This window comes from Saccopteryx leptura, chromosome 1, assembly GCF_036850995.1.
Source record: "Saccopteryx leptura isolate mSacLep1 chromosome 1, mSacLep1_pri_phased_curated, whole genome shotgun sequence".
In the NCBI taxonomy this organism is placed as follows: Eukaryota; Metazoa; Chordata; class Mammalia; order Chiroptera; family Emballonuridae; genus Saccopteryx; species Saccopteryx leptura.
In genome coordinates, this window is record NC_089503.1 from 191,402,259 (window position 1) to 191,424,529 (window position 22,271).

General features: G+C 45.0%; 1 protein-coding gene and 1 long non-coding RNA gene across 2 annotated transcripts in view; one reads left to right on the forward strand and one right to left on the reverse strand.

Moving 5' to 3' along the window:
* Positions 1-6,316: 6,316 nt before the first annotated feature.
* Positions 6,317-21,453, forward strand: RHOU (ras homolog family member U). The gene is made up of 3 exons (XM_066383526.1): positions 6,317-7,142; positions 9,051-9,109; positions 15,197-21,453. Exons 1-3 carry the CDS (start codon positions 6,881-6,883, stop codon positions 15,650-15,652), a joined length of 777 nt encoding a protein of 258 aa, XP_066239623.1. The 5' UTR covers positions 6,317-6,880; the 3' UTR covers positions 15,653-21,453.
* Positions 16,659-22,271, reverse strand: part of LOC136404089 (uncharacterized) — a 374,264-nt gene continuing 368,651 nt past the window's right edge. Inside the window, exon 2 of the long non-coding RNA XR_010751227.1 lies at positions 16,659-16,835. This is a non-coding gene — a long non-coding RNA (uncharacterized lncRNA). The remainder of the gene's footprint in view (positions 16,836-22,271) is intronic.

Sequence of the window (22,271 nt, forward strand, 5' to 3'; positions counted from 1 at the left end):
CTTTTCTTATAGCAATGAGCCATTCGCGGGCATTTGTCCCACCGAAACTACCTCTCCTATGTAAATGCATGTGTGACTCTGGACAGAGAGATGGCAGATAAACAATAGATAATATAGGAATGCCTTTATATGTAAAGAGACATCTTTCTACCATTGTGTTGACTTGTAAATTTTGTTTTCTCCAAAATGATGTATGGCTTGCAAATTGAACGTGGTCCTATCATGTTAAAGGACATATGACTATAACCAATAGTGGTAAGGGGCTCCTAATTGCAATTTTTGCTTCTGTACTTCCCACTTACAAAACTATAAAAACTAAGTAGAACAAAGGGCCGGCATGCTCTCGGTCAGATTTCTGTCGGAGTTCCTGCCGCTTGGCCAAGCTAGACAATAAAGCTTTGATGTGTAAACGACGGACCTTGTTCCTGTCTTTCATGTTTCGGGTCCCTCTGAATCTGGCTTAACAGAGTGAGACAGTCCTATTTCAGAATTTCTGGTCAGGGTGATGACTGTTATTGGGAAATGATTACAAAGCCTGTTCTTATCTTCAGGGTGGCTGAAAAACTAGAGGAAGTTGTGGTTTTGCAGTAGCAAAGAGGGGTTTCTAAAGAGTTCTTATCATTTGTGAGGATTGGGGGCAGCTGGGAAATGTGGAGCCCGGGGAGTCTCTGTGATGTGTGTTTGGGGAGAAAAGTTGGCAGCAGATTTGCTGCTGCAAAGGTCTGGGAAGGAAATTTTCCTTTCGGAAGGGTCAGAACAGCTGGAATGGGTGGGGGGAGGGCAGGAGGGGGCGGCAAGGCAGGAATGGAAGTGGCCTTTCTCATCAAGGAGAGGCAGAGTTGCAACAGCTGGGAAGACCCAGAACAGGGGATTTTTTTTTATTTTAAATTTTATTTAGACAATTTTAACAGGGTGATATTGATCAATCAGAGCACATAGATTCAGAGAAAACACCTCCAGATCACTGACATTTGATTATTTGTATACCCCTCACCAAAGTCAAATTGTCTTCCATCATCTTCTATTTGATTTTCTTTGTGCTCCTCCCCTCCCCCCACCCCAGGGGATTTTAAAGAGGAAAATAAACCAAGACTGGTGGGGGAAGGTGCCTGCGGGGTGGCTCAGCCTGCCTTGCTGGGCATCTGTTTTTAACATCAGCAGTGACTCCAGCCTTTCCTCTCAAGCAAGCTCGCAGTGTGAATTTACCTGTCACCCTCCAAGGGCCACCCTGGTGCTTTCATTTTTCTCTCCAGGTACTTATGTGAAGACTGATCCTAACCACAGTAGATGAGCTCTGGTGTGCGCTCCGACCATCCTTTGGGTGTGTCTTTTGTGGAACTAATTGGGTGGTGCTCTATTGTGGTATGAAGCTAACCACTGGGATGTCTGATTGCTCGGACTACCTTTAAGATGATGCCAAAACTCAAGAAGCCTAGGAGGAAAACCTAGAAGTTTGGCTTGGGCCTTACTCATCCAGTAGAAGATGGAATTTTTGATTCTGGAAATTTTGAATAGTTTCTATGGGAGAAGGTTTAAGTCAATGGAAAAACTGAAAATCTTGGTGATGTTCACATTGAATACTTCAAGAACAAAACTGCAATTGTTTCTGAGAAACAGTTCTCTAAAAGATATTTGAAATATCCCACCATCAAATACCTTAAGAAGAACAGTCTTCATGATTGGCTTCATGTAGGCGCAACTGACAAGAATACAAACTTTGTTACTTTCAGATTAGTCAAGATGAAGATGGATCAGAGACTGTGAACCAGGGGAAGCCAGGTGCCTTTATAGGGCTTTGCTCATTAATAGAATATATGAGTGTACAAGAGAAAGAAACACCTGCATGGACTTTTAGTTTACTAGTGAATAAATCACAGTACTCTGTAAAGCCAGGCACTGGGTGTGTTGGTCCTGGGGTTTCCTGGGAGGGGCTCCAATGCAGTCCAAGTTCATCTGCTGACCGTGCTAGGCCTGGGCCACGTGCTAGGAGCCATCGTGGTTGGTAGCAAAGAAGTGGTGTTTTACATTCATTGATGCAAGAAATAGACAAATTGGATTCATGTGTTTTCTAAATATATTTTATAAATGCACAAGAAAAGTCAAAACAGTAACCTACTATAATATTTGCCTCACACAATTCCAAGTGTGGGGTGTAGGGAGGAGCACAGCACCACACCTGAGGGGCCTCCGGCCACTGGCACTGGCATTTCCAGGGTACCTCTCTCCTTCTACACAGTGTGGGATCTGTTTTCCTCTACAGCCTGCAGAAGATCGTTATAAATAGGGGAACATTAGCTCTATTTCAGAGAAGGCTGCAAGGAGCTAATTAAATTGAATTTAGAAAAATGGGTCCAAATGAGTGAGGAATGGGACAATATTAAACATAAAATGCACACCTTTAAAAAATAAAGTAAAAGAAGAGTCAAGGCTAAAAACTACAAACTAACACATAGCCGGAGGAAAGATTAAAACTAGATTTTGTAAGTCCTGATGCTTGTCCAAATGGGGGGCTAGGGGACTTCTATAACAGAAAATAAAAATTTTAGAATAGAAAATTGGGTACTAAAATAAATGTTGATTTATAAGTAAATGAGAAATACATCACAATAAGCTATAAAATTCATAAAAAATCATAAACTTCAAGAAAATACAAAAGAAGACATTTTCATAAACTTCCTGACACACCTTGATAAGACCATTTTTACCCACATTTTCCAGCTGCACACCCTCCCCTCCACTTTTCTGAGGTATAGTTGATGATTAAACATGGTATATATTTAATATGTACAACTTGATGATATATTATGTATATACATTGTAAAATAGTCACCCAGTCAAGGTAATTAACATATCCATCACTTCACTTCACCGTGTGTGTGTGTGTGTGTGTGTGTGTGTGTGTGTGTGTGTATAGAGAACACTTCAGATCAACAGCAAATTTCAAGTATACAATATAATACTGTTAACTACAGTCACATTTTTGTACATTAAATTATTAAACCTTATTTATCTTGCAAAACTGAAATTTTATGCCCCTTGAACAACATCTTCTCAAATGCCCCCTTGACCACTTCTTCAATTTTGTAATATGTTTTCTTTAAAAAAAATTTTTTTCCATTGGTGAGAGAGAGAGAAGCATCAACTTGCTGTTCCACTCAATTGTTCCATTTCATAGTGCACTCATTACTTGCTTCTTGTAGGTACCCTAACCAGGGATCAAACCCATGATCACAGCCCAACTGGTCGATGCTCTATTCAGTAAACTACCCAGCCATGGCTGTAATATGTTTTCCATGAGGAGAACGAAGAACAGAAATGTACTTCACATGCCAGTAAACTCGCTGTGTTACTACTACAGGCTGTGTCCTCACTTATACACTCACATAGGAATTCACATCAACTCTATTTCATGTAATTTCCTCCAAAAAGTTATGGTGTATGTATGATTGATTATATATGCTGCATATATTCCTGGCAAGAGAGAACTTCTGTTTTGACCAGGTGCGGTTGAAACAGCCAAACCATCTCTAACAGTACCATGTGCTTTATGATGGGAGTAATTGCCAGACTAGCTCATGGCTCCATTCATCTCAAATACTGTTTATTCTTTTGCTGTTGGAACCCTTCTTGTGCTGGGGAACTTAGGACAGTTCAGGTGAACATGAACATGACTCCACAGCACAGAGGGTAGTAGGCATGTCCCTGGTAACCCTCCCTGTACCTGGATGACTGGCCATAACAAAACTCCACAGGGAAACTGTAAACTACATAATTAATCCCATTAGGGTCAGGGTTAGGGTGAAACAAGCCAGGTGCTTGAAGCTCATTCTCAGGGTCGGGTAAGCACAAAGTTGATCCCCTTAAATTTTGCTCCCACTGCATCCCCTTCCTGCATCTTAGTCCTGGCTCTGTATGTATCTATTAAACCCTAAGGAAATGCCTCCCCAACCTTTCCTTGGCTGATCCTGAAAATAAACATGGCCACTTCCAAGTCACGCAATATGAAGGAAAGATGGAGTGGAAACAGTGGGCTTAACCAGTGGTGATTAAACTCTATCAGCAATTTCCAACCTGTGTGCCACAGGATTTTAAAAACATTCCATAGCTGACTATTTAGTTAGGGGTACTGACCTCTTTTCCCTTACATTGTCAAATAAAAACATGACAACAGCAAACACAACAATAGCCATCCATTGTAAGTTTATCAAAATTATGCATTTTTTTGTCTAATTGGCAAAATATTATACATTTTTTCTGGTGTGCTTTAGTGATTAGTTTATGTGCGCTATAAAATGAAAAGGGTTGAAAATTACCAAAAATTATTTTGCAAACTTACAAAAACATAACCATCTGTTCACATTGCTAGGGCCCCCCAGGGTCTTACAAGGAGTTTTTTGCAGGTGAGGGATTCTGTATTCCAGCATCTAACCCAGGGGTTCCCAAACTTTTTACACAGGGGGCCAGTTCACTATCTCTCAGACCGTTGGAAGGCTGGACTATAAAAAACCTATGAACAAATCCCTATACACACTGCACAATATCTTATTTTAAAGTAAAAAACCAAAATGGGAACAAATACAATATTTAAAATAAAGAACAAGTAAATTTAAATCAACAAACTGACCAGTATTTCTTTTCTTTTCTTTTTTTTTTTTTTATATTTTTCTGAAGCTGGAAACGGGGAGAGACAGTCAGACAGACTCCCTCGTGTGCCCGACCGGGATCCACCCGGCACGTCCACCAGGGGCAATGCTCTGCCCACCAGGGGGCGATGCTCTGCCCCTTCAGGGGGTCGCTCTGCCGTGACCAGAGCCACTCTAGCGCCTGGGGCAGAGGCCAAGGAGCCATCCCCAGCGCCTGGGCCATCTTTGCTCCAATGGAGCCTTTGCTGCGGGAGGGGAAGAGAGAGACAGAGAGGAAGGAGGGGGGTGGGGGTGGAGAAGCAAATGGGCGCTTCTCCTGTGTGCCCTGGCCGGGAATCGAACCCGGTTATCCCGCACGCCAGGCCGACGCTCTACCGCTGAGCCAACCGGCCAGGGCCCTGACCAGTATTTCAATGGGAACTATGGGCCTGCTTTTGGCTAATGAGATGGTCAATGTCCGATTCCATATTTGTCACTGCTAGCTGTAAGAAGTGATATGATGCGCTTCCGGAGCCGTGATACATGCCTCCCGTCACCGGAAGTAGTACCGTAGATGAGCTTTGCAGCGCCGCCAAATACAGTACTTCAGGAGCACAGGATGCGGATGACCTCTCACTGACCACCAATGAAAGAGGTGCCCCTTCCGGAAGTGCGGCTGGCGGATAAATGACCTCAGGGGGCTGCATGCAGCCTGACGGCTGTAGTTTGGGGACCCCTGAACCTCTTGATTAAACCCAGCTGGGCCTTCCGACCATGGCCAGATTTCCAAATCTGAGTTTATCACAGGGTTTATTTTTGCTCTCTGGGCATTGATGAAGAACACAGGATCAGGAGCTGGACTGTTTGGGTTTGGAACCTGGCACTGCCACTGACTAGCTTGGGGATCCTGGGCATTTTATTGAATAGTTCTGTGTCTGATTTTCTTATACCCACAGGATGGGTATAAGTAATCTTAAAGATTAGAGGAGTTAGTTCATGCAGAGTGCTTACAGTTGTGTCTGGCACATAATAAAAGCTCAATATTTATTAGTTATTGCCATTTTTTCATTAGTTGTAGTTTCAATATTTGTTTTAATAATATATGCCTCTTCTCACGCAGAGATAACCCCAAGGAGCCTTTGTGTCCCGGCTAAGCTCAGAAAGTCTTCCCTGTTTTTTTCTGAATGGACTGGTGGTATATGTAAAGACAGGAAGCTGTAAAGAAAAATGGATTTTTTTCCCATATAATATTGTCAACAAATGAGATTTAAGTAAATGAAGTAATCAGAGCTATAAAGAAATGTGCTGTTTCATGAAATGAGAAAGAGAAAGTCGAATGAGCATTAAAAATGAACCTAACATAACTTTGCTCCCAAATGAAAAAGAATAAATTATTTTAGAACAAGAAAAATCACACTATAGTTTTTTTAAAAATCACATGACGGACTTTCAAAAAAAGTTTCCTGTTAATTTAGTCTCCTCAGACCACATGTTCCCGCAAGACACTTCATTTCCCCCCTTGGGGGGAGCTCTGTGGCCGGCAAAGTCCCTACCGCCAGGCTCCTATTGAGAAGGGGAGGTGTGGGACCAGGGGACAAGTGGGACGAGTGGCGAAGGGAACAGGAGGAAGCTCAGGGTTCCCGCCCACGTGGACGCAGTGAAGCGGTACCCCTGGGGCTAGTCCAGCGGTGGTGTCGCTCTCGAGCGCTGGGGAGGAAGATGCCCTTGGACAGCGCGGATCCGTCAGGCGGCACACCCCGAGCGGTGTTCGCGGGGAGGGGTCAGTCCCTAGACAGGGTGTTCAGAGTTCCTGGAACTGTCGCTACGGTCCCGGCCTGCCCCGCGTGGCAACGCCTCCGAAGCCGGTGCAGGGGCCAGGCGCGCAGGCGGGGGGCGCTGTGGCTTAGGCGCGGGAACCTAGCCGGCGAGCCGGACCCGCCTCCTTCTCCTCCCTGCCCGCCCCCCACGCGTAGTGTCGCCGGAAAGCCGGGAGGAGACAGAGCGCTCCGGCTCTAAGGCGCTTGGCCCGCAGTCCTCCGATCGGACGGAGCAGAGCCGGTGGCTACGCGGGAGCAGAGAACCAAGGCCCTCCCCGGTTGCTTTTGTCTAGGAGCCGCGCGGCCTGGAACCGCGGCTCTCGGGGACCGGGGACGCGCCCGCAGCGATCGGTGACAGCTCCTCTCTCCCGGAGGACTCCGGGACGGAGGAGCGGTTGCGCCGGGCCCTGCTCGCCCTTGCACATCCAAGAGCACGGACCGATGCCCCCACAGCAGGGGGACCCCTCATTCCCCGGCCGCTGCGAGGCGCCGCCTGTGCCGCCGCGCCGGGAGCGCGGGGGACGCGGGGGGCGCGGGCCCGGGGCGCCTGGGGGCCGGGGGCGCGCCGACGCCGCAGAGGGGCGCGGCATCAAGTGCGTGCTAGTCGGCGATGGCGCGGTGGGCAAGACGAGCCTGGTGGTGAGCTACACCACCAACGGCTACCCCACCGAGTACATCCCCACAGCCTTCGACAACTTCTCGGGTAAGCGGGTACGGGGGGTGGGCGCGGGGCCGCCGTCCGCGGACGCAGTGCTGACCGATCTGATGCCGGGGAGGGTGGGCGGCGCGAGGATCGCGGAGACCCAAAGGGGCTGCAGGACCCGGGGTCCGTCTCCAGCCGGTAATCAGACCAAGTGCGGGCTGCAGGACAGTCCCTGAGCCTTGGGTACCGGGCAAGAACGGACAGAATGGGAACCCTAAAGCCAGAGCCTGAGGAGGGGTGGGAACAGGACTCAGAACCTGTGCAAAAGAGAAATGACGAACGGGAATCAAATAAGTCGAGTTCAAGTTGCCTGGTCAGTTTGCTGCGTAGAGAAGTTGCGTCAGGTCGACGCTGCTGGCGCAGCTGCCGAGTTTCACTGGGAAGGTGACGCGCAGGTGCCATTACCTGTGGCCCTTAGTGTCGCTCCTTTTCTTTCCGTGGCTCCTCTCGCCCGGAGACATTTCCACTTTAAAGAGTCGCGGAGATGGCGAAAAATAGTTGATTTAGTGAAAATAGCACTAGCGGCTCTGATGAAAGCTTAGGTTAGGATGAAATCTGGAGTGTAAACACTGGAGTGTAAACATTTCTTTCTTCTGAGTCTATCTCCCCTACCCCGACTCCCTCCACTTCCACCGTCCCTATTGGCTGTTTCTGAGTCTTAGTATCTTTTCACTATCTCTTTAAGCTACTTAAAGCTAGGATGCTAGGTTTTTTGGTTTGGTAGATACAAAAATAAAGGAATGCTTTATCTTGATTTTTCAGTTCATTTTGAAATTTAGAAAAAAGTTAAAATCCACAGAAGCTAGTGTGAAACCCTCACTCTCTCGTTCTTATTTTTTTTTTAATGCTTCTTGACCTCTTAGATTAGAAAGTCATGATGGCAAGTTCCTGTCTTCTTCCATCTCAAAGGTTCTTAGATAAATTGTGCTATACTAATGGTTTCCCACCTACATGGCATTGTCCCCTGCATTTTTTTTGTTCCACTGACTAGTATAAATATTCATAAATAATCTAGAAAGATATATTGACAAAGAACTACAGTGCTTAATTCAAGCAGAGCTCCCCAATCCTGGCCAATGCAGGTCCTTCCCCAGAGACCTCATCCCCATGGAAAGGTGGACACACTTTCTTTACTTTTTTTTTTTTTTTTAAGGCACACTCTAAGGTAAGAGGTGCTTTTTTTTATTTAGTTTTATTCATTTTTTAGGAGGAGAGGGAGAGACAGAGAGAGAGAGAGAGAGAGAGAGGAGAGACAGAGAGAGAGAAGGGGGGTAGGAGCTGGAAGCATCAACTCCCATATGAGCCTTGACCAGGCAAGCCCAGGGTTTCGAACCGGCAACCTCAGCATTTCCAGGTCGACGCTTTATCCACTGCGCCACCACAGGTCAGGCTCCTTTTTCTTTTTTAAATCCTTCCTTTGAGCTGACATGGAGAGATAAGCAGTGCCCTCTTTTATGAACAGGACAGTGCAAGCAGCCAATGTTTGCACATGTTCTCAAAACAAGCTACAATTTTATGATAAACCCTGCTGTCTTCCACCGTTTCCCAAGGGAAAACAATTATTTGTTTTCCACTGATATAGAGCTGCAAGGTTGCCCCCCCCCCCCACGCTCCCTCCAGTGTTGTTTCTAAGTCTTTTGAAACTAGTGTGACAGGAAAATAAATCCTCGGCACCAGGATGTCATTAAAGGCTCGGGGATTGTCAGCTTCTCTGTGGCAAGGGACGAATTGTCAGCCCTGGAGAGTGTTTGCAAAAATGCCTTGGGGAGGCTCCTTGTTTTAGACAAGTCTAATTCCTTAGGGGACCCAGAACCAGAGCTGAAGGGTTTGCCTGAGAATGGTGGTACAGGCTATTCGAGAAGTGGTTTAGAGACACCCCTTAATTGTCGATTTGGTCTTATTTTTAAGCTGTGGTGTCCGTGGATGGGCGGCCCGTGAGACTCCAGCTCTGTGACACGGCCGGACAGGTTAGTATCATGTCAGTGCTCAGGGGTGGGAAAGGAAAGAGCCTTTTAAAGGTCTCCAAATAACATTCCTTGATAATTGGGTAATTCTGAAGCCTCCTGAAGTAACCCAACCCCTGCCGTTGCCTCCTCTTTGAGGCTGGGGTGGGGGAAACAGCTCTGCACTAATAAAACAGGGTGTGGCCAGCTTTGTGTGGGCAGGCGGGAAAACAGGGTCAAGAACAGTTCTTATCTCACAGGAGTTTCTGATCTTGTTTACTTTCTGTTTTTTATTAAAAATGATCAATAATGCTTTGTAATCATTTCTCAAAGTAAGTTGATAATATAACCAATGTATTAAAGGTCAACCAGCCAAATGTTTAAGAAATTTATTCAGGATAAAGATGGAGTTCATTTCAGTAAGTGTTGCTGTCTCCCTGCTGAAGCTGTGGTTTGAGTCATGAGGGCCACTGCTGTCCTTTGAAGCAGAGAGGCAATGGTTGGAGGTGTCCCCACCTGGAGGCATGGCTGAGCGGGAATTAAGTCTTTCCAATCATGAACACTTATTCTTGTCTTGAGAGCCAAGCACTTGGATGAGACAGCCAGGGAGTGAGGAGACGATATAGGTGTGAGGTCCCCTTTGGGGCATCCCCAACAGCAACTCGTCATCACCCAGTCCCATCTTGGCATGGTGCTCAAGTCACTGAAGTTTCTGTTCTCTGTAGGACCAGGGTGCCATCTCTTGAGTTTGCAGAAATGACAGTTAATAAACTGTCATTTACAAGTTTATTACAAGTAGTGGAGAACCAGTACTGGCTGAGAGAGCCATGAACGCCACATATTTTAAAATGTAATTCCGTGAGAGCCATACAACGACCCGTGTACATTACGCATTATCCAATAAAAATTTGGTGTTGTCCCAGAGGACAGCTGTGATTGTCTCCAGCCACCTGCAACCATGAACATGAGCAGTAGGAAATGAATGGATTGCAATACATGAGAATGTTTTATATTTTTAACGCTTTTTTTTATATTATTAAAGATTTGTCTGCGAGCCAGATGCAGCCATCAAAAGAGCCACATCTGGCTCGCGAGCCATAGGTTCCCAACCCCTGAGTTAGGGAAAGGGCTGGAGGGCTACTCTATAAGTAGGTAAAAGAGCTTGCTTCCCTTTCTGAGGTGTTGTCACATGACCATTTGCTTTTAAGAAGTTAGTTTCCATTGTATCCAAGTGCCTCAGCCAAGCCTGGGCTTCCAAGTTGCCCACCTACTCCAGGGCAGCCAATTCAGAACTTCATTTTTCAAACCTCAAGTTAACACACACCAGGCAGCCTTGCTCCCCAGTTGAACTTGGGTTTGGTGATGACCACAGTGGCATGACTGTCCTCTTCTGTTCTGGCCTTACCGCACCACAGGACACTGCAACTTCCTCCTTACCAGGAGCAGAAGTAAACCAAACTCAGTCTGTATTTTATTGCCTGTGGGAAAGAGAAATCAAAGAACACAAGCCCTTCTGATATTTAATTTTTCTGAATGCCTTGCTGGTATTTATCATTAAAACTTAATTGCTTTCTATAAAGTGAGAATGTTTTTTCCACTACGGGTCAGATTTCCTTATCTTTAAAATTAGGGCAGAGTAGTACCTCAATAAATAGTGACCCTGCTGAAGCAAGAAGAGACAGTTTAATAGCTTAAGAACAAGACCTAGGGTAGGAAAACACAAGAAACCTAAAGGCAAGGTTATCAGGGATCCTTCAGGGGTGGGGCCCAAGCATGCCCCGCCCACCACCTGTGCTGTATTGGTTCCTCTGGACCTGAGTTTACACCTGGTGCCTGCATAATGTCTGGCACGTGTTAACGTTTAATCACTATGAACGAATGGAGTGACAGGTTCCGGGGATCTCTACTTAAGTCATGGGCCTGCCCCTCAACACACAGGCAGTAGGGAAGACAAACCAGTTAGGGAACCTGTGAACAAATAAATAAGGAAGCAATGGTGGCTCGAGGTGCAGGATGGGTGAATCCTGGAGGAAAACCTCAGCGGTTTTGAAAGAGGAATAGGACTTTTACCAGGAAAAAAGACAAAAACAAAAAATCTTCATAGAAATGATCCAGAATTACCAAGGAAGGGTGATTTTTTATTTTTTATTTATCATAGGGTCTGTTTAAAATTCAGAGAAACACAAGAATCATATTAGAGACTTTTTTCATCAAAGACATTTACATTTAGGGAATAAAGGGTTTTGGTATTAAGCTGGTAAGTTTGGTTTATTTGCAATTGATTCTTCTGCTTTCCCATCAATGTTTTCACTGAGTTTTATTTTGTTTCTTACCTGATGTACTGGTAATTAAAGTATACATAACTATGTAGTGAATGAGGCTACTGTGTAAAGATTTGTAGAAAACCAACTCTAAAATTTATCTTGAAAAATATATGGCAAGTAAGATAAAGTCAATTTTTTTCCTGCCCAAGTATCAGTTGGTATTGGTTGTTATTATTAGCAAAACTGGCCAAGGTAATCATCCTTTCCTACCCACCCTTCTCCAGAACTGACAAATTACCTTTTAAGGAACTTGACTTGATTTCTGCCATATTTACTTAGTGTTGACTCAGCAAGTGGAACTCCTCCTCTCCTCAAAGCAGTCCTCATGATAGCCCTGTTGATTTACAGTGAAGTGAGCCATCTGCACTTCCAGCTGCCCCAGAATGTGAGCATGGGTAGCTGTAACCTGGCGCCCCAAAGCAGGGTTCTTACAGAAGCTCAGAGCAAGAATACAGGTGCACTGGCTGGAGAAATCACTAGAAATCGCTTCTTGTGCCTTTGGGTCTTCTTGTTAGGGAGGGTAGGCAAGCATATAAGATGTTAAAAGGAGTTTTTAACACTGGACTCCCAGTCTTACTCTAGTGAAAATTGATCAGAGATTGCAAACTTTGGGAAACATGCCTTTGGCATAAGAGAGGGCCGCTGGGGGACTATCTCTAAAATAAGACAACATTGTAGTTCATTATAACATTGCCCATAGGAGCTGAAAATTCTCCAGCCTTTTTTTTTTTTTTTTTTGTATTTTTCTGAAGCTGGAAACGGGGATAGACAGTCAGATAGACTCCCGCATGCGCCCGACCAGGATCCACCCAGCACGCCCACCAGGGGGCGACGCTCTGCCCCTCCAGGGCATCGCTCTGTCGCGACCAGAGCCACTCTAGCGCCTGAGGCAGAGGCCAAGGAGCCATCCCCAGCGCCCGGGCCATCTTTTGCTCCAATGGAGCCTCGCTGCCTCCGGGAGGGGAAGAGAGAGACAGAGAGGAAGGAGAGGGGGAGGGGTAGAGAAGCAGATGGGCGCTTCTCCTGTGTGCCCTGGCCGGGAATCGAACCCGGGACTTCTGCACGCCAGGCCGACGCTCTACCACTGAGCCAACCGGCCAGGGCCTCTCCAGCCTTTTGACCCATGAGGCACTTGGGAAAATCTTGATACTAAAAGAATAAATAAAAAATCAGATTGCAGCTTGACCAATGCTACCATCCAGTCTGCCCAACCCTTCCCCTGAACCAGATCCTCCCTGCAGACTTGGCAAAGGCATGCAGATTGCTGGGCCTCAGGGCATATATGTGTAGTGCATTTATTTCAGCAAGTAGCTAAAGTTTCTGGTCAGGCAGGGAGCAGGAGGGTTTAATTTCTGCTTTGCCTCCCGAACCCCTTAGCCAGAATCTCAGGAAGTGCAGAGAGCCAGATTTCCAAAGCCCTGTCACAAGGCCCAGCCCCTGAGCTTGCCTTTCTTTTCATCGGTAATGCAACCCCAGATTCCAGGGCACGGCCAAGGGTGACTGCCTTCCAACAGCGAAGTGCAGCTGCCTGAGGAAGCTGACCTCACACCGGGCTCGGTTTTTGCTTCTTCCTTTGAGGCCTGTGAGAACAGAGGGAGCATTTCATGAATAGATCTTCAGAGCTGGGCTGTAGTCTACCTGGTTGAGTTTCTGTATTTTTTCTTTCAGCATGAAGTTGGCACTAAGACACCCAAGTTGTTCTTTTTTGACTTTTGCTTATGGAAGACTGATGAGGGGCAGTGACTTTCTGAAAGGCCATAGTCCCTCCTGATCATGTTAGCTGGTTGACTTTAATATAGTTGGGTGGTTGTTGCCTCCCGATTGAAATATGGAACCTCAAACGAAGAAAGTGTGTTGAAATAAAACACATTCAGGTTTCTTTTATTTCCAGAAAAGTTGGATGTGGAATAATGTGCATATGAATAGTAGTTTATAAATAATCAGAGCATGCCAATTAGTAACAAAAATCCAGATGACATTGAACTTTTCTTCACCATTGGGAAATTATCTTTCACATTACACCTGAGGATTGTGGGCATCCATAAGTAGAAATTTTATATAGGAATGAGATGATGTAAACATGTTCCTATGAGAGAGTCAAATGAAAGTTTTCAGTTAGTTGAATATATATCACAGGGAACTATCGGGTGTTAGATATACGAATACCCTAATTTGGAGTCATATTTCTGTAAGAGCCAAGGTCATGTCCGTCTGTTCCCAGCGAACTCCTTTGCCCTGCATGATCCGGCTTAGGCTCTGTTAAGTGGATGACCACAGTAGCATGCCTGTTGCTTCGTATAACCAACTAACTTATTCCATCCAGGTCTCCACACTTTAAGGGTAGGTGGATCTGCCCTTTGTCTGGTTCTTTATCATCCCAAAGCACCCACATGGAGGCCTGTGGTGTTGGCAGAGAGACAAGGGCAAAGGAAGTAAGAGACAGGGAAGGATGGGGGACAAAAAGATGATAAAATAAGAAGATTGAAGAATGTCAAAGAAGAACGAGAATGGCCTGACCAGGTGGTGGTGCAGTGGATAGAGCGTCGGACTGGGTTGCAGAGGACCCAGGTTCAAAACCCCAAAGTCACCAGCTTGAGCGCAGGCTCATCTGGTTTGATCAAGGCTCACCAGCTTGAGCCCAAGGTCGCTGGCTCGAGCAAGGGGTCACTCAGTCTGCTGTAACCCCCCTCCCCCCGCCTGTCAAGGCACATATGAGAAATCAATCAATGAACAACTAAGGAGTCGCAACAAAGAATTGATGTTTCTCATCTCTCTCCCTTCCTGTCTGTCTGTCCCTATCTGTCCTTCTCTCTGACTCTGTCTCTGCCAAAAAAAAAAAAAAAAAAGAAGAATGAGAATGCATTAACCAATATTGTAAATGACATTGAGAGGCACAGGTCCTTTTGAGTTGTTGAAGAGAGTGGCCTACAATGTCCTCAGCTTCAATTCTGGGTCTGTTTTTGTATCTGATTGGCTCTACTGAGGTGCACAGTGCAATGGCATGAAGTGGGCATGGCTCACAGCTGTCATGAGGATGGGCAGGGCTGGATTCATAAAGAGAGGGGCAGTGTTGATGGCTTGGGGCTCCCTGGGGTCAGTGGGAGTCTTGGAGATCAGCATGGATGCTGTCTACATTTTAGAATAGTAGCAAAGTTACCCTGGTCTGAAGGCTAAGGTAAATTTTATTAAGTATTTCTTCTGTGGTAAGTTACAAGCAGGTCATGAGCATTGGTGAAAACGTTGAGGCCCTGGCCGGTTGGTTCAGTGGTAAAGTGTTGACTTGGCATGTGGAAGTCCCAGGTTTGATTCTGGTCAGGGCACACAGGGGAGGTACCCATCTGCTTCTCCAGCCCTCCCCTTTTCCCTCTCTCTCTCTCTCTCTTTCTCTCTATCCCCATCCTGCAGCCATAGCTCAACTGATGTTAACCTCAGGTGTTGAGGATGGCTCCGTGGAGCCTCCCCCTCAGGTGCTAAAAATAGCTCAGTTGTGAGCATGGCCCCAGATGGGGTTGCCAGGTGATCCTGGTCAGGGCACATGTGGAAGTCTCTCTCTGTATCTCCCCTTCTCTCACTAAAAACAAAACAAAAGCATTTAATGCACATGGCAGATATTGTGTCTGATAGTGCAGGCCCCACATAGGTGAGCAACAGGGTCATTTCTAAGGCTCTTCTTTCCATAACCAGAAGGTTTTTTATTACCTGCCAGATCCTTTCAAGAGAAATATTAAAATGGTCTTTTGGCTGGTGGGGTGGATTTAAAAAATAACTTCGGGTGCTTTGGTTGCAGGATGAGTTCGACAGACTCAGGCCCCTCTGCTACACCAACACGGATATCTTCCTGCTGTGCTTCAGTGTAGTCAGCCCCTCCTCTTTCCAGAACGTCACTGAGAAATGGGTGCCCGAGATCCGGTGCCACTGTCCCAAAGCCCCCATCATCCTAGTCGGAACTCAGTCGGATCTCAGAGAAGATGTCAAAGTCCTCATTGAGTTGGACAAGTGCAAGGAGAAACCAGTGCCGGAAGATGCGGCTAAGTTGTGTGCTGAGGAGATCAAAGCCGCCTCCTACATTGAGTGCTCAGCCTTGACTCAGAAAAACCTCAAAGAGGTCTTTGATGCAGCCATCGTTGCTGGCATTCAGTATTCAGATATACAACAACAGCCAAAGAAGTCCAAAAGCAGGACTCCAGACAAAATGAAAAACCTCTCCAAGTCCTGGTGGAAGAAGTATTGCTGTCTCGTATGATGCTAGCAAGAAAGCCAGAAAGACTTTTCAGATGAAATCGACATTAGAAGCTATATTAGCTACGAGGACTCCTTTGACTGTGCACCCTATATAGAAAACGTGTGTGCGTATTAGGAGGACTTCCCCCATTATGGATTCTTTCTATCCTTTAATTTTCTTGTTTGTCTGAGCTTAGAGGTGAGCCTCTTATGCAACGCATTTTTGAAGTAAGTTAAGCATTTTTCATAATTGGGAAATTTAGAGCTTTAGACCTTTGGATTGATATGAAAAATCTTGATACCTTCCATCTGGGTATCAAGAATGCAATTTTGCTACCTGATAAAGTACAGAAGGAAAGGTGTGGTTAACTGTCCCCTGGTGAAGGACTATTCCATGCAGAGTGCATTGTATACACAAAGCTACTTATGGTGAGAACAGCTCTTAGCTTTGAAACTCTGTACTTTTTATTATTTTTTGTAAGGAGCAAAAATAAGAAAAATGAGAGACCTCTGCCTACAAAACCTCAAACCAGTCACAATGCTAATATTTGGTTGCTTAAGATTTAAAACAACCACCACCACCATGCAACTAATGATCATCACACTGTGTAGACCAGAAAGGAAAAATTGTTTAGTGGGCTTTCTCATTCTTAGAACATTTGTGTTGATCCTATATAAACACAACCCAAACCTCCTGTGGACTTAGCAAGTGTTAGTAGCACTTATGTTGTCTTTAGGGTGTGATTCATCTTGAGATCAGAATGTGATGTTAGCTGTTAGTATTCATGCATCATGCTGCAGAAATCCTCGGTCAGTGTAGCATTAGGGAGCGCCAGTCTAAATGGTTTTTATATTTCATACTTAGGTTTTCTCATCTGCAGGGATGTGGGCACTCTTGAAAGACCTGCAGCAGATATTTGTGGGACACAAAGTGTACTTTTTTTCCCTTATCAGCCAAAACATGTACACATGCTCACACACATTTATGAATATATGGCTGTGTTTGCTGCTAAGACTTTTAAACAGGATGAGAAAAGCATGGCCACTAAAGCAGATGGCGGGAAATGTGGCCTCTTCTTTTTGGTAACCCTTTCAGAACAGATTTATTTTCCATTATACCCTGGATAGGATTTTAAGGGTACCAATACATTTTTAAGACCATCTGAAAACAAAACATGACATCTCAAAATCTGTTTTAAAAAAATCTGTTATAGGCCCTGGCCGGTTGGCTCAGTGGTAGAGCGTCTGCCTGGCGTGCAGAAGTCCCAGGTTTGATTCCCGGCCAGGGCACACAGGAGAAGTGCCCATCTGCTTTTCCACCCCTCCCCTCTCCTTCCTCTCTGTCTCTCTCTTCCCCTCCCGCAGCTGAGGCTCCATTGGAGCAAAGATGGCCTGGGCGCTGGGGATGGCTCCTTGGCCTCTGCCCCAGGCACTAGAGTGGCTCTGGTCGCAACAGAGCGTCGCCCCGGAGGGGCAGAGCATCACCCCCTGGTGGGCAGAGCGTTGCGCCTGGTGGGTGTGCCGGGTGGATCCTGGTCGGGCGCATGTGGGAGTCTGTCTGACTGTCTCTCCCCGTTTCCAGCTTCAGAAAAATACAATAAAAATTAAAAAAAAAAATAAAAAAAAAATCTGTTATATTGACCAGTTAAAATTCAATCTTTCAGGGAAATGACAGCAGAGAGCAGTGCTGCCGGTCAGAGGGGGCCGGGGTGCTGTGGCCACCAGGAGCCACGTTCGTGCGGAACCAGAGCTCCCCCACTAAGCCACGTCCTCACTTATGAGCAGTGAGAACATCAAGTGTTTGTGAAACATCCATACTCTTCAAGGTGGCAGTTCAGTGTTTAGAGCTAAATCTTCTGGAGTATGAAATTGCCGCAGAAGGAGAGTAGTCTTACTCTATGATGCCTACGCTTCGGGGATGCTGGGAGGCAGCCTGATACATTGAATCGTAATGTCAGGCTTGTAGGGGGTAAAGCAAGATTTACCAAAATCAATTTAATGGGAAAGCTCTAGAGCCAGAGGACAGAAGAGTTGTATCTTTGGGTCTTGTGTTGTCTTTTTGATATTCAAAAAAAAGCCAACCTTTGTTTTTTTATAGAAAAAGCAAAAGACTAAGTGATGCTTTAGGCTAGGGGCTTCTTTTATTTCTGTTAGTAAATAAAATGAACTAATTTCTTTGTTTAAAAACTGAAAATACATAAACTGTTCATTATTTTTTAATACGTGGAAAGGGATATTGGTCATAATTTCCTAAAGCGTTTAGTTATAACCTGAGTGAATAAAATGACTGTATTTGTGGAAATGCCCCAAACAGACCTAATGAAATGCATTCTAAGCTGTGTGCCTGGCTCGCCTACCCGTGGGAAGCCAGCTTCCCAGACTAGGCTCTGCCCGCCCTGGTGTGCAGAGGTGGGGGTTAAGGGATGTTATGTGATGGGTAAGTAATTTTTGAACAATATTTTATACTTAAGCAAGTGTCATGGAGTCCAATTCAAATGAATTTTTAAAATACAACAAAAAAGTTAAAAGAAGTTTTATGCATATGATAGCATATGGGGTCGTTCTTGTTCCCCTTAGGAGGGGTCTTTGGTATCCTCTGCCTTTAGGTCCACTCGTGGAGAGTGGTTAATGAGGAATGCCTGTGTGGTCCAGTTCTGAGAGCTTTACTCAAGTGCTTTATTTGTCACCTAGCTTGATACAACCTGTGCCATTTGCACTGAAAGCCTAGAGGCTTAACATTTAAATACAACAGTTTTTAACATGTTACTGTGTTTCACAGGATACAAAAGGCAAAATTGATTGTATTCCAGGGTTTCCATTTTTATTTCTTGGTGAAAATAGAGATCGGGCAGCAAAGGTTTTAAAAGTATGTGCTTGAGTTACATATAAAGTTGATGTACTTCAAAGCTCATGCTTCATTGGACTTGAAGCTTGGTATTGCAGAGGAGTGTTTGTAAGAATTGTGCTTTAGAAAATGCCACTTTAGCGTAACTCCTCCAAAATTGAAAAATGCAATGTACCCCAAAACTGATTTATTTCTCTTTACCGTGGATGTGGAAATGAACCTTTTGTGATGTTCTCTGTGAGTGATAGACTTACGAGGACCCACCCAGGTATTGCACAAGCCAATGTGAAGTCAAGGTTTTCTCTCCTGTTGCCACCCGGTGCCTTTCCAAGTTGTCCCTCCATGTTTCAGGTGTAATGACAATGAACAGAGCGTTGTCCCTGCAAATGCTGTAAATGAGGTGGTATGTAATAAATTCTGACCTGTGGATAGAACTGCACTTGCCTTTTCTACAGAAGAATTTTGTTGGAAGGGAATAAAAGTTTGGCCACATGGAGAAGCAGACTGGTCGGGAAGCATCATGCCATGCCCCCTAGAGGCATTGTGGGAATACAACCCCAACCAGCAGTTAAAGCTTATTCAATATAGGGTTTCAAGAATTCTGGGGTAACAGCTTGATATAAGAACTCTGGCTCTATGTGATAGATGGTGGGCTGGCGTCCCCGTGTGTTGGAAGAAGCGCTGTTCTTAGAGCCAGAAGTTCAGGCTCAGAGGAGCACTTCATATGTGAGAGATGGAGAGGTCATTAGATCTGAGCTTCAGTTTCCTTGTGTGTAAACAGTCATTCATTTGTAAACATCTGCATATCAAATGGCTGTGGAAGGGATTAGAAGTCAAAGGTGCCATGTGCCCCACAAGCTTCACAGTGCCCACCACCAGCAGGTGCCCATCACCAGCGGTGCTGGGAGGTGCCCATGTGTTATGTTTGTGAATTCTCAGGTTCTTATGGTCAGTTTCCTCATCAAGCCACCTGGATGCAGCCCTGACACCACTCATTTTTACAAATAAAATCAAAATCATAGGAATCGCTCCAGTAAATTCAGGTTATATGATAGATTCTGCTGCCTATTAGGAGAACTTGTATGCTAATAACCCAGATGGGGAAGACTGAATTTAGCAGACAAATGTGGTTTGGGGATTGAGGGAGAGGCAGCAGGGTGAGTGTTGTACAGAAATCAGAGGATCTCTGACTTTCTCAGCCCTCAGCTGGGGTGTCCCTTGACTCCATTCCTGCAAGAAGTTCTTGCTTCAAACTAGCATCCTCTTGGTTTTGTGACTCTAGAGCCATTTTAAGAATCATTGTTTATTAGCCTGAGTAACCCAACCATAATTGCCTCTATCTCCCATTTAATGTGCAATTTTAACAATAAAACCAAGTCTTAAAGAGACACAGTTTGCAAATTAAAGAGGCATGTGACCAGGAGCCCAAGGTTTATCTCTTTAAGACACATTCTGGAGCAGAGCATCATATGTCCATTTATTCTCCCCCTGAATGTCCTGCAGGTACTTAAAATCAAACTCACTCTATTAGTTTCCTATTCCTGCTGTAAGAAATTACTACAATCCTAGTGGTTAAGAAAACACACAAATGTCTTACCGTATAGTTGTGGAGGTGAGAAATCTAAAATGAATTTCACCGGTGATAAAGTTAATGACAGAGATCTTAACTTGGATAGAAATTTAGAGGGTCTATGAGAAGAGCTAGGACTTGTAGGAGGAGCTATCATGTTATCCCAAGAGCCCTACAGGAACTCAGTGTTTATAACAGAGTTCTAGGGTTATAACCATCCCTCCCTGAACTTCCTTTTCTCCTCTATCAACTACCTCCTCCATCGTTGTCCAGTTTATTGTGTGCACTTGGCTATCCATGGCTACACGTATTGATTGCAAGCCTTTCTTTTGTCCCTCAAGTAAAGCCTTTTGGTAATGGAATACCCAGTTGATTTTGTTTTGTGGTTGGCATTAGGCTAAAATCAAGGCAATGACTGGGTTGTGTTCCTTTCTGGAGTCTCCGGGGAACAGGGGGTCTGTTTTCTTGTTTCTTCCAGCTCTAGAGCCTACCCACATTCTTTGGCTCATGATCCTTCCCCATGAAGGCAATGGCTGGTCAGGTGTTTCTCATAAGGAATTTCCCTGACATCTCTATCTTCCCTTCCACAGCTAAATGCCCTTGGTATTGTACTGGCCTACTCACTGAGTTCAGGGAAATCCCTCCATCTCAAAGTCAGCCAGTTAGAAATCTTAATTTCATCTCCAGCCTTGACCTCTCTTTGCCATGTGTACTATACAGTCACAGGCGAGGGACATGGACATCTTGGGGGGGCATTCTTCTGCAGACCACAGTCATTGCTGGTGGTGTGTGGATTGCCCCCCAACACCCACCTGACTCCGCTGTGTTCCTGAGCTCTTTTTCTTAGGGAGTGCTCAGAATGCACCACACAGCTGTGCTCTGATCCAAACTGAGACTGTCATCAGCTCAAATTCTCTCTCTCTTGCATGTTCACATTTAAATGATCATCAGGTCCTACAGGTGGGCACTGTCCTCATTGTTCTTCTTACCCATGCCATGGCATGGACTCAGGTACACCCCATCTTTCTCTGACCCTCCTCATGTCTCTTCCTCCAGCATGGCTGACAGTTTTTGGTTTGTCTTTGTTTGTTTTGAACTTCTAAGTCACTTCTAAGAAATGTTCAGTAGTTGTTCATTGTCTATAACATTGGTTTCCAAATACTTTCTAATGTCTCCACATTTTGTAGACTCCACACGATAATAATTGTACTTTTACTATTTTTACCAAAATACATAAGAAGAAAAAGCCACATGTAATTGCACTTTCCTGTTAATTTAGATAACACTGAATAATAAAAGCCTTGTGAATTCAAAAATAATTTTCATTTTATGTTACAGTCAGGAATGCTTTCAGTTGATATTAAGTTGATCACAAAAGCATCTCCAAATAAAGCATTTCATTTATTTATTTATTTATTTATTTGAGAGAGAGAAACATCAATATGTTCTACTTATTTATGCATTTATTGGTTGATTCTCGTATGTGCCCTGACCCGGGGGTCAACCCCACAACCTTGGCATGTTGGGACAATGTTTTAAGCAACTGAGCTACAAGGCCAGTGGCAAAAGCATCTACATATAATTGAAAAATAGAGTATATGTGGGTGACATTCTTCAGCAAGCAATGCCTGTTGTTCCTATAGATTCTCCTATCTCCTGTCATTAACTCTATAGCTTCCCAGGGATTTGTGGCCTTCAGACCGGGAACCACAGGCCTGAAGGAGAAAATCTACATTCCTTTTGGCAAGACCTGCAAAAATTTTCTTGCTCCAGATCTTACTTTCTCTTTGCCTTAATTGTCCTACCCTGTTTTACCTGGCTCACCTGAATACAGTGCGTTTCTGGACTCTAGTACACGTTATTCCCAGAATGTGAGAACTCTTTCTGACACAGACTTGGGTGTTTCTTCTATTCTCTCTCTGCAAGTGAACACATACCTTTCTCCCTTCCTCCCTTCTCTCTCTCTCTCTCTCTCTCTCTCTTTCAATAGCAATCACTTGTAGCTTGCTTCAGACTTCTCTGCCTCCCCAACTCCAGAAGGGTCCACTCTACGTGTTCCACTACTCAGGGGACTCAGGACCCCCTGTACACTGGCTTTTCTTCTCCTTTGCTCTCTTCTCTCCAGTAATTTGCAAATGGAGAATGACTGCTTTCTCCCTGCCAAACATATTTAACAGAGTAGAGCTAGGCAAACCATCCTAACAAGACAGACCGGCTCCAAGGTCA